General features: G+C 37.8%; 1 protein-coding gene across 14 annotated transcripts in view; it reads left to right on the top strand.

The window, feature by feature from the left end:
• The window catches only part of TRIP12 (thyroid hormone receptor interactor 12), a 140,980-nt gene that overhangs the window by 82,811 nt on the left and 45,644 nt on the right, over positions 1–12,525 (top strand). For all 14 annotated transcript variants that reach the window (XM_036071502.2, XM_036071505.2, XM_036071518.2 and 11 more), the window contains 5 exons: positions 7,270–7,418; positions 10,420–10,455; positions 10,543–10,638; positions 11,514–11,606; positions 11,805–11,966. In XM_036071502.2, the coding sequence (XP_035927395.1) occupies positions 7,270–7,418; positions 10,420–10,455; positions 10,543–10,638; positions 11,514–11,606; positions 11,805–11,966 (536 nt within the window). The remainder of the gene's footprint in view (positions 1–7,269; positions 7,419–10,419; positions 10,456–10,542; positions 10,639–11,513; positions 11,607–11,804; positions 11,967–12,525) is intronic.

Below are 12,525 nucleotides of genomic sequence, written 5' to 3'. Positions count from 1 at the left end.
ATTTCTTGGAGAAGGCTGTTAAGAGTATTAACATTAAATCATCTCAAATTCATATTAAGGGTTGACCATTGCACATGAAATTAATGTAATAAGATAGAACCAGAGTAGACAACAGTGTCTGTCGGGTGTCGTCTCCCCCGCCCAGGATCCAGTTCAGCGATGCCTGCTGTATGGCCAGTCTTTGGCTTTACCCTTACCCACAGCCCTCCTCCCACATTGTGGGAAACAAATCCCAGACATTATATATAAAATTGTCTACAAACATGGAGCTCGAGATAATGCGCATTAAAACAGACCCCCCCCCAGATTACCATTATCATACCTGAAAAATAAACTAATACTTTCTTTAATAATAGCTGTCCAATGAGTGTTAAGTTTCCTTCTCTCAAGTGTCATAAGTGTACTTCTTTATAAACTGGTGTTTGGATCTAGAGGCTTTTTCAGATTCAGGTTTGATTATTTTCTTGGTGGGGAAAGACTAAGCAAAGGTGGTAGTGTGTGCTAATACTAGGAGGCACATAAAGTCTGATCGTCTCTTAAGCCGTCAAAACTGGGTGCCTACATGACAGGGATTATAAAATGATAGCACTTCACATCTAATGACCAGACTTCATTTATTAGAAGTAAAAGAGATAATTTAGTAGAAATATATTAGTATCTCCCTTCTGTTTTGTTAGGAGAATAACTGGTATAGGAAAAACGGATTTCTCCCCATTATTTACCAGTTTGGAAAATAGTTAGTTTTTGCATCCTCCAAAATGCCATTATTGTTCTTTTTAAATATCACTGTCAGGTGGAGACATTTCAGAGATTATTTGATTATTAAATTGTCCTATCATTGGATGATGGCATCTTTTGGGGGTTGGCTTCTGAATCTTTTTGATAATGTCACCAGTAGTTTTTGATAACTTCTTTTCTGATATGTCAGGGTCAAAACCCCCACCCCAGATACCTGAAATTAGGGATTTTCTCAGAGAACACCCTGGTCTCTTTTATATGAAATAGTATTTATAGAGTTCATAGTCCAGGGTCTAGGTCTACTCATTGCTACTGGGGTGATTTTTTTTTTTTTTTTTTTTTAAAGATTTTATTTATTTGAGGGGGGTGAAGAGCATGAGTGTGTGAGCGGGGAGGGGGCAGGGAGCAAGAATCTGAAGCCTACTCTGACCTGAGGCACTGATGCTGGGCTCAAGATCAAAACCTGAGTCAAAACCAAGAGTCCGGAAACATAACCCCATAACTGACTGAGCCACCCAGGTACCCCTGGGGTGATCATTGTTATTTGACACGTGTAATGAACAAACCTAGGAAATAATTGTATTTTATCTTTTAAAATAAAATCATGAGTTTTTGCTTTTAATGCGAATTCAAATTTAGGGCTGCGAGGTTCTTATCTGCCTTTATCTTGTATCTTCTTTCTCCCAAGCCAAAAGTTCCAGTTCCCAATGATAGTAACATAGTCACTTAATTTGCATTCTCCTACAATACAAAATTCCAACTTAACACCAAAGGTAATATTATTGAGAGTTTTAATTTTTCAACAGTCTTTGTTTTTGGTGTTCTTGGGGGCTCATTTTGTGGTCAAGTTTCTGTATTTTAAAGTCATTTGAAATGATTTCTTCTCTTTATTCAGGCCACCAAGTTGGTTTGGTTCATTTACTTGATTTGCTTCTAATTTCTCGAGATTGCTTTTAAATTTTAACTTCGATTTTATCCTTATGGGATGTTTACATGGTTTAGAAAGTCTAATCTACAAATAAGGTATATTTAGGGAAGTCTTACCTTCTTTTGCTATTCCCTTTACCCTGCTTCCTCCTCCCAGACAAATAGCCTTTGTTACTTTCATGGCTTGTCCCTCTGTTATTTACTTAAGAAAACAACAAATTCATATTATCTGCTCCACACATGCTGCCTTTTTAAGATAAGAGTAGTAAACTTTATACACTTTAGGTTGCCTTTAACAGTATTTTGGTGATCACTTCCTATAGCTGCTGGAGAGAGAGAGAGGAGATTCCGTATTCCTTTTGTAGAGCAGTCCTAGTGTTCCCCTGCGGGGATGCAGGGTTTATTTAGCGTGCCCCTATTGGACATTCAGGTTATTTCCAGTCTTGGTTGTGTTGCAGTAAAACACAGCTTTCGTATTTTTTCCTGCGTTATCTTTGGTATAAATTGTTGTAAATCAGCTCTTTGGAGCTGTACCGTTTTGCATTTCTTCCAGTCATGTATAACAAACAGAATGGTGCCTTTTTTTTTTCCTTCTTCTTTTTAAAGGTTTATTTATTTATTTATTTGACAGACAGGGAGAGGGAGAGGAAGCACAAGCAGGGGGAGAGGGAAAGGGAGAAGCAGGCTGCCCACCAAGCAGGGACCCCGATGTGGGGCTCGATCCCAGGATCCTGGGATCAGGACCCAAGCCCAAGGCAGATGTTTAACTGTCTGAGCCACCCAGGGGCCCTTTTTACCCGTTTTTGTCTTCTAATTTTTTAGTTCTATACCCCTGTAAGATGTCTGTTAGTGGTTACTATAGAGATTTTAATGCATGTCCTTGGTTTATTATAGCTTACCTTATATTAATACTTTATCACATCCTGATCAGTATAAGAACTGTGTAATAGTTAAACTCTTTTTACCTTCTGCCATCCTTTATACTATTGTTTTAATTTGTTTTACGTATACATGTGTTATAAACACAATAGGACCTAATTATTGTTTTAGATTATCCATATTCCTTTGTCCACATACACATCCTGTTTTCAGTGCTCTTAATTCCTTCCTGCAGTTTCTCTCTTCTAATCAGAGTTGTTTCACTTCTCTTTAGAAGAACTTTTTTTTTTCTCCATGTGGTGAATGAGTGGTGCTAGTAATGACTTTTCTCTGCTTTTGAGAAGTCCTTGATTTGCCTTAATTTTGAGATGCTATTTTCCCCAGCTATAAAATTCTCATTTTAGCACTTTGCATGTCTTCTGTTTAAAAGTCTTACTGGTGCCCTTTCAAGGCAATGTCTTTTTTCCTCTGGCTTCTTATAAGATTTGCTTTTTGGGGGTGCCTGGCTGGCTCAGTGGGCTAAGCGTCCAACTCTTAATTTCGACACGCAGGTCATGATATCAGGGTCATGAGATCGAGGCCTTCATTGGGCTCTGCTTTGCTCTCAGCATGGAGACTCATAGTCTCTGTCAAAAAAAAGATTTGCTTTTTCAAAATATTTTTAATTTACTTATATTAAGCCTAATTAGGTCTTATTTTTCGTTTGCTTAGGTTTCACTGACCATTTGAATCTGTGAGTTTGATACCTTTCATCAGCTTTGGAAAATACTTTGCCATTATCTCATGAAATACTACTTCTCTTTTCTCCTTATTTCTTCAGGTATTCTTCCTTTCCTTCCAGGAGTATCAAGATCATACATCTTCAAACTTTGGGCTTCATCCGCATATTTCTCTGGCTCTATTTTATTTTTTTCTCTTTGTCCAGTTTGAAAGCTTTCTATTGGACAGTTTTCAGATTCACTAATTCTTTTTTTCCGCTGTCATCTTTAATCTCTTCGTAAACCCACCATTTCAGATATTATGTTTTCCAATTCTGGACAGTTACTTGGTTTTGTTTTGTAGATTCCAGTTTTCTGTTGAATTTCTTTACATACTTACCTATTTTGTCCATCTTTGGTTATATTCGCTGTTTATTAATCATTGTTATAAAATAGTCTTATAATTCTAATGGTTGTGGTCTGCTTCTATTCCCCCCTCCCTTCTTCTCCCCCCCCCCCCTTTTTTTTTTAAAGATTTATTTATTTTAGAGACAGAAAGAGCATGCAAGCGGGCCAGGGGCAGAGGGAGAGGGAAGGAAATCCTCAAGCAGACTCCACGCTGAGTGTGTAGCCATGCGGGCCTTGATCTCAAGACCCTGAGATTATGACCTGAGCCGAAACCAAGAGACAGATACTTAACTGACTGAGCCACCCAGGCGCCCCTCTCTCTTGATTATTAGTCACATTTTCCTGTTTCTTCATATATCTAGTAGTTGTTTATGTGCTGGACATTTTGTATAAAAGAACTGAGGAGGCTCAATAATGTTATGTACCGTAACATTGTTTCTCCCTTTTCTGTATTGACATATAAAGGGTTAGAAGCTGATCATTTTGTGTTAGTCGGGGCTTTAGCTTGTTTTGACCAGAATTGCAGTTTTTGTGTGACTCCTCTCACCTGTGGCTCATCCCTGTTTGTATGTTGAGATTGAGAACCTTGCAAGTCTTTGTCTACTTAGACTTTATTCATTATGCAGTTTCCAAGATGTCACAGATGTCCTGGGGGTAGAACCGACTAGCTGTGTGTGTTTGAGGCAGGCCTCCTCCCTCTGTAGGGCCTTTGTCTTCTGAGCACCATGAGACTTCATAAGCTTTTTTTCTGTCTTACCAAAACTTCTGATTCAGCTCCAGCCCTCTTCACAGCTCCAGAACTGGGCGGATGTCCGTTGGGACCAATTCAGTCAGAAACATCATCTTCCTGTGACTCCCTGAAGTGCTATGGGTTCTCTCTCCCGTTCGTATCAGCAGTTGGCAAACTCCTGCCCAAGGGCCAAATTCAGCCTCCTGCTCGGTTTTATAGAGCCTGTGAACTAAGCATGATTTTTATATTTTTAAATGGCTGAAAAAAATTTAAAAATAATATTTTGTGAGATGTGAAAATTAAATGAAATTGAAATTGTAGTGTTCATAAATAAAGTTTTATTGGTATACAGCCATGCTTATCTGTTTTTGTAGTGTCTGTTCTGCTTTTGTGCTAGGGTTGAATATTTGCAACAGAGACCCTATGGCTTGCAAAGCCCAAAATAGTTACTATCTGGTTCTTTATAGCAAATGTTTGCCTTCCAACCCTTGATCTGTGATAGTGCTTCTCAAAGTGTGGTCTGTGGCTTGCTTGGGGTTCCTGAGACTCTAACATTGAATCCATTGGTCAAAACTCTAGTAATGATTGGTAAAGTTTTTCCTTTTCTACATTGTTGTTTGAATTTTGTTGATGTTGCAAAAGCTGTGGTGGGTAAAAACTGTTGTTACGTTATTGAAAGAATGAAAGCAGTGGTTCCAAACAGCACTAGCAGTCATTGTATTCTTCAATGCCAAATGCTCCTACTAAAAATAATTCCACTGTGGCTCAGTCGTTAAGCGTCTGCCTTCAGCTCAGGTCATGATCCCAGGGTGCTGGGATCGAGCCCCGCATCGGGCTCCCTGCTCAGCGGGAAGCCTGCTTCCTCTCTCACTCTCCCTGCTTGTGTTCCCTCTCTCACTGTGTCTCTCTCTGTCAAATAAATAAATAAAATCTTAAAAAAAAAAAATTCCATTTTTATGTAAGGATGCCCTTGTTAAACAAAGTTATTAATTTTACTGTCTTTACCAGTAAGTGTATGTCTTCTTAATAGTTTTTGTGAAAAAGCTAGGCCCATGTTTTCCGCATTCTTCATCTCAAATAATGTTGACACAGATTGAGAATAGATGCAGAAGTGGTCATACTGCTGTTTTTCTTTAATAAAGCCTGACATTTAAATGATTTGCAACAAAAAAATTATAACGGTGCTCATCATGTGAATTTTTTTGTTTTAGAAAATATGGTGGTTTTCACAAAACTTTGTTTATATTAATATGTAATGAATTAATCGAGTATTTGGTTTTTCTCTCTTAATCCCAGATGCATTTATAAATATAAGTTAGATATAAGTCACATAGACAAAGGTGCTTTGGGGCTCCTTAGTAATTTTTAAGAGTATAAGTGACTCTAAAACCAAAATTGACTGATCAGAGCATAAATTATGGCTTTTGCTTGTTATTGTCATTTTCAGTTTGGTTTAAGGTTCAGTGGTATCTTTTGATCATGCTAACATGATCTCTGTCCTTTAATTGCCAGCTTCCATGTTTATAAAACATCCTGTGGATGTGTTAGTTTTTCCTATTTTGGGTGGTTGTGCTAGTTGAATACATGAACTATTTCATCATTTAAAAGCAAATCTAGAAGCAACCGAGGATTCTTCTGTTTTCAAGAGTTTACTTTCCCTTCATTTGTTTTGCCTTTCACATTTCAACGCAAAAATGATAGGCCTGCTCTAAGTGGAACTCCTATTTAGCTTGAAAATTTTAAAGACGGCAGCCATCTGAAAACTTGACTTTTTGCAATATATTTTTGAGTTTACTCTTAGTTATGGTAAAGGTAGGTAGGCAGTAATAGTTATATGCAATTCATTAGCCAGTCTTACATAGCAGAGAAAAAATAGATCTTGTATGCAACGATCACCGTGTGTCCCCTTTGAAAGGCTATGCCTTCCAGGAAGATCACTGTAACTTAATTGAAATAAAAACACCTTGGTTTTCATATGAATTCCACATTCATTGACAGTTTCTAAGTATTTGGCATTTCTAAGCTGTTTCACTAATGACATGGAAGCGGACAAATCCCATATGCAGACAGGAATCTGAGAAGGTATAGGAAGAGGAAGGGCTTAAAAGTAGCGTTGGCTGTAATTGGTAAGTGTTAATTGAGTTAATCATGGTTTCAAGTAGGAAGGTGTTCATGAAAATTTGGAACACCTTTGTGGCGTTTATTTTTGAGTATGTTATCCAGCTCACTGACCACAGTCTTTCCCTGTGGGAGTTGAATCTTAGCGTTTTTCAGTTCTTTGGGCATTGGATTTGAGCCTTAAAAGTGGAAGTCATCTGCACAGGGAATGAGAGGAGGTGAAAAGGCCAGTCTTTTGCTGTTTTTAGAAATACTTCATTCTCTTCTGTTAGGTACATTGCTCTGTTTGCCTTTATTTTCTTGCCCTTCCACTGTTACCAGGATTCCATTTATTCTGAGCAGGACTTCAGGAGGATGTGGATTTTCATTGAAGACTGGGCATCACTGTTTAACAGGTTGTTATTCCTGCAGAAAGCTTTTGCTCACTCTGTATGTAAAAGTAATTCTGTCAGAGGTAACAATTCATATTAGTCTTACGGATATTTTTTTATTTTTGCTAGTAAGAGCCAATCAATTGTATCATTTTAAAAGAAAAATTAAAAGACAAAAATCTATAAATACTGTGAGATCACTGTAAGGTAGGATAAATTCAGCCGATTTAATTGTGTCTTCAGTTATCAGCAGCCTGTCTTAACCCTGTAGGTCTGTAGACCCAGCCTTTCACTGGGATGGAAAGATAAGCAGCCAGCTACCAGGTAGAGTCACGGCTTAGACCTACTCATAATTTCCTTAAATGTTTAAAAGTAATGATTTTTTTCCCTCCCTCTGAAGGCTCCAAGGCCCAGCAGCTTCTGCAAGGACTACAAGCAAGTGATGAAAGCCAGCAACTCCAGGCAGTTATTGAAATGTGTCAGTTATTGGTTATGGGAAATGAGGAGACGCTGGGAGGGTTTCCTGTCAAGAGTGTCGTTCCAGCTTTGGTAAGAGAGTTTGCCCCTCGTTTTACCTCAGTTCTATGAATGCTGCCGAAAGGATGATGATTATTTACACGGTTTGAACTAAAAGATAGTAGAGTGTGGCTTTGTGCTTTTACTTCATGCTTCTAGATCTTGTCAGTGATTGCTAATGATGAATTTGTAAATTTTCTAAACTACTTCTAAAACTACTATTTCTTGATACTTAAAATGACCGGTTCTAAACTTTAAGTTGTTTGCCCCATCAGGTGATACCTAAACTTTGATGCTTTCTCTTTTAAACTGGTGATACATGGCCAGTAATAAGCAGCTCACTTGTGGGTGTCTTTGTGGGCCACAGAGGTTTTGTGTTTGGTAATTGGGTGCAACAGCAGCGCCTTCCAAGTGAGAATACCACGTGGATCCGTCCAGCTTAGGTTTTATGTTAAGTAAAAATAAAAAGAAACAAAACCTTTTAGTGATTTTTCAACACAGTCGTGACTTGATGTTTAGAATTTATTAACATCTTAATTGCTTAAGCTTTTTAATGGGAAAACAACGGGAACAGAAATTGCCACTACTAAATGTAGGCCCCTGAGCACAGTGAGTCTTAAATAGCACTTGGTAGTTGTCTTAGTTCAAGATTAAAGAGATTGGCTATAATTGAAAATTAAAATTTAAGTCTGAGTGAAATACTAACAAAAGACTAACATAAACACCATGAATATACTCAGAGCATATGAGTATGTTGGAAGTTAAAACCAAGTATCATGTTAAGTCTTTGTTTACATAGCAAATAAAGTTGACAAATATAGTTGATTTATCAGATTGTCTCAGTTGATCTCATTATCACATTGTGGAGACGGTTGAATGAAGGTCCTTGAAACACAAGGTGACATAGTCTTTATTTTGTTTGTTCTTGTTGGATAACTCAGCTCTGGCAAGGGATGAGAAGGATGGACCACTTTCTTCACTTTCTGCCATGCAGACCTGGATAGTGAGAACTGGCATTTAACTATTACCAGTTCCACTCTAATGAGGGCTGGCATGTTGATTTCTGAATGTTTAATGAAAGCAGTATTTGTTTTTGTGTTTTTATATTTTGCCTATATCAATATTCATGCTCCCCCTCCCCATTTCCCCAGGAGCTGGTTTTGTTTCCTGAATTAAACTATTTTGTTTTGTTGATGTTATTGTTTATTAAAAAATAATAAAGGGGGGTGCCTGGGTGGCTCAGTCGTTAAGCGTCTGCCTTCAGCTCAGGTCATGATCCCAGGGCCCTGGGATTGAGCCCCACATCGGGCTCCCTGCTCAGCGGGAAGCCTGCTTCTCCAACTCTCCCACTTCCCTTGCTTGTGTTCCCTCTCTCGCTGTGTCTCTCTCTGCCAAATAAATAAATAAATAAAATCTTTAAAAAAAAAAAAAAAAGAACTAGGTTTATACTATATAAAATGCGGTTTTTATTAGTTGAATAAAGATGCTGTTAAATCTAAGCACAAATGTTGACACATAATCTAATTTACTTAATTTGCTGGATGTTTATTAGATTTAAGTGCTTAATAGACCTTCTGTAAGTCAGCTCCTGCTATTAATACTGACTGTTGTTAATGAATTGGCCAGATTTATCTTCTATCAAAATTGAATATTGTGAATGTATATCCATCCGTCACCATTCACTTGTGTGACCATAGTAATTTTTGTTGAAAAGGAATCAATTAAAGCAGTTCTTCCCAAACATGGTCTTATAATGTTCATACCATCTTCAGAATTGGAGAACTTGTTACTTTTCCTGTTAACGTGACAACCCCTTTCAATCTACAGTGGGTGTTTCAAATGACTGGTTGTAGGTGATTTGAATTCCATTGAACCCCAAAATGGGGAGTGTGTGTGTGTTCTAACAAAAAAAGTGATCAGGACCTTGAGTATGTAGATATACTTTAACCAGCATAATTCAGAGCTGAGAAGGCACTCCTATTTTTTTTTTTTTAAGATTTTATTTATTTATTTGACAGAGAGAGACACAGCAAGAGAGGGAACACAAGCAGGGGGAGTGGGAGAGGGAGAAGCAGGCTCCCGTCTGAGCAAGGAGCCCGATGCATGGCTCGATCCCAGGACCTAGGATCATGATCTGAGCCGAAGGCAGACACTTAACGACTGAGCCACCCAGGCACCCCGAGAAGGCACTCCTATTAAGTGAATATTGTATTAGAATATCTGATGTTCGTTGTTAAATACATTTATCTGAAGGGTACTTTATAGCTTAAATTCAGTGCATTTAAAATTTTCCATTGAACTAGAAGACAGTGAATGATTGCTTCCCCAAATAGGAAATTTCTTTGGTAGCTTTGACTGCTTCAGGAGGATGGAGTACATATATATCCCTAGCAGTTTTGAATTTCTGCCTTTGAAAAACATGGCTGAAATCTGCTTAAGGTCTTGTCCACAAGAGAAACTAAAATAAATCCAATATTTAGACTCACTCATGCATTTGCACAATAATATTAATTTGGGTTTTAATTAGTGCATAATTAGTTTCTGATGTGATCAATAATGTGTTTGAAGTTTACAGCTGTGTTAAATGGTGTTTAGCTCAACTTGTAGAGAAGCTTATTCACAGGGGTTGAAGCAGTGGTCTTGAGTCTGTCCGGACAGTTGTTAACAAATGCCAGGGCATTGCTGGTCTGTTTCTTTAGGTATGAAGTATTTATTGATGTCTGTTAAACGGGCATCTGAGAGAGGGCTATAGGCACCAGAACAGTTGGTTGTAAGCAACAGGAAGGCTTTGTTTCTGACCTGGATCATGAGAGGTGATGATTATCTAGTAAAGTTCCCAAGACAGAGCATCATGCCATCCTTAATATAATCGTTTCTTTTGTATGTGTGCGAGGTTTTAACTTGATACTATTTTTGTAAGAATAGGTCTTGACTAATACTTTCCATTTCAGTTGACACAGAGGAAGAAACAGTTCCTCTAGGACTTCTCTAAGGGTAGAGATAGCTTCTAATAGTTATTTTTTTTTTTTAACAGATAACATTACTTCAGATGGAGCATAATTTCGATATTGTAAGTATGTGGCGTATTTTTTTTTTTAAACACCCCGGATTTAAATTTTGAGTTCTTACTGAGTAAAAGTGCTGCCTTGTTTTCTAGATGAACCATGCTTGTCGAGCCTTAACATACATGATGGAAGCACTTCCTCGATCATCTGCTGTTGTAGTAGATGCAATTCCCGTCTTTTTAGAAAAGGTAATCCTGCTTTTGCTCAGCTTGTTCGAAAGCAGGCCTAGGGGAATCAAGTTGAAGACTCTGGACTTCTGAATTCTAAAGTAGTACATCGAATTGTAAGGTCACCTTAAAAGACTTTTTATTCATTATCTAGTCAAAGTATATTTTTTAGCCAAGATTCCAGAAAAATACCTTGTGTTTAGCAGACCAGTAGTTTAAAGTTGATGCTAATAAAGCATTTATAGAATCATTTCAGTTTTATGATTTTTAATGATGGCATTTACCACATGAATATAAAATCTTTCAGAGAAGAACTTAAAGCACTTGATTAAAATAATCTCATTATTTCTAGAAAATATCCCAGTGAAGTTGATAGCTATTTATACCCTCATTTTACAGCTGAGAAGGCTGAGACAAAGTGCCTTGTTCAAGGTCATAAAGTGAGTCAGTGGAGAAAGGAAATTTTTTCATATGGTCTGTGGTAGGTTGTGTTTTTGGTCTGTTTTAAGGGCCTTTTTCTTTTTAATGTATAATAAAATTGGCCTTATCTGATAACCTTGGAGTATGGTGTAAGTGTAAAACTTGAACTTTTAAAATTTGTTATATAAAACAACCCATTTATTATAAATAGAAGGATTGAAAGTTACCTAATTGGATTTAGTTTATATAAAATCTATTTTTCTGTCTTAAAACAGAACAAAGTAGTTGGAAGGAAACTATATTGACTGTTACAGCTTAAGCTCCTAAATCACTGCTTCCTATGGTGGGTTTCATGTTAGAGGCAGTGTGTAGATTGATGGAAATTAGAGAAAATACTGTGTTTATTCGTGTAGAAGGTAAGCGCCCGGAAAGGCACTTGAATGATGGCCTTAAGTTACCTATTTCTCTGTCCTCAGCTGCAGGTTATTCAGTGTATCGATGTGGCGGAGCAGGCCCTGACTGCCTTGGAGATGTTGTCCCGAAGACACAGTAAAGCCATTCTGCAGGCGGTAAGTGCTGCTACTGCAGGACTCGGTTTCACTTCAGGTTGGATTTTAGATCCACATGTGTGCTAGCCCCGCACCTGCGGTATCTGTAAGGTACACGTGCTGTTTCCAAAGTGACGGCGCTAGACTTTTTAATACCTTTTTTTTTTTTAATTGCTGTTAGAGGGTATTTCTTCGCTTTAACAGTTTTCTATATTTTAGGGTGGTTTGGCAGACTGCTTGCTGTATCTAGAATTCTTCAGCATAAATGCCCAAAGAAATGCACTAGCAATTGCAGCCAATTGCTGCCAGAGTATCACGCCAGATGAATTTCATTTTGTGGCAGATTCCCTCCCATTGCTTACCCAAAGGCTAACCCATCAGGTAAAACATGAGCCTATTTTATGTGCCGTAAAACATTTTTACTATGTTTTTTTAAATGCCAGTTTCATCTAGGGTTTTAAATCTTCCAACTGGATATATAAATTGGAAATATTCTGATTCATGTTTTGGTTTGGTTTTTTTTTTCCCATGTTCCAGTCATGTACCATACTAGGTTATTTTATACAGTTTGATGGATTTATCCAACTGACAGCATGTCATATGTTTGATATCTTCATGTATTTTGACGTTAAGGGATGAGTTTGTTATTTCAGCAAACATTGAGTGTTTACTATGTGATATGATCAGAGTTTCCTTTTGGGGTGATCATCTCTCCTCTAAGGTATTGGGTTCTGCAGGAAAGACTAGGAGGATGTGGGCTAAGATCAGAGGCGAGATGACACTGCAGACTGACTGTCTGAAGTTGGAGAAGATCAGGAGCAGTTATTTAGGAGATGGAATTGGCACACCAGGTGATGGAGGACGAGAAGCAGGGCTTACAGAATCTGGCATGGAGGACAATGAGTTAAGCTTAAGCCTCATTGTAGAGAAATTGAATTTT

This window comes from Halichoerus grypus, chromosome 4 (assembly GCF_964656455.1).
Source record: "Halichoerus grypus chromosome 4, mHalGry1.hap1.1, whole genome shotgun sequence".
Taxonomy (NCBI): Eukaryota; Metazoa; Chordata; class Mammalia; order Carnivora; family Phocidae; genus Halichoerus; species Halichoerus grypus.
The sequence above is the reverse complement of the archived record's forward strand: the minus strand, read 5'-3'. Positions and strand labels throughout refer to the sequence as shown.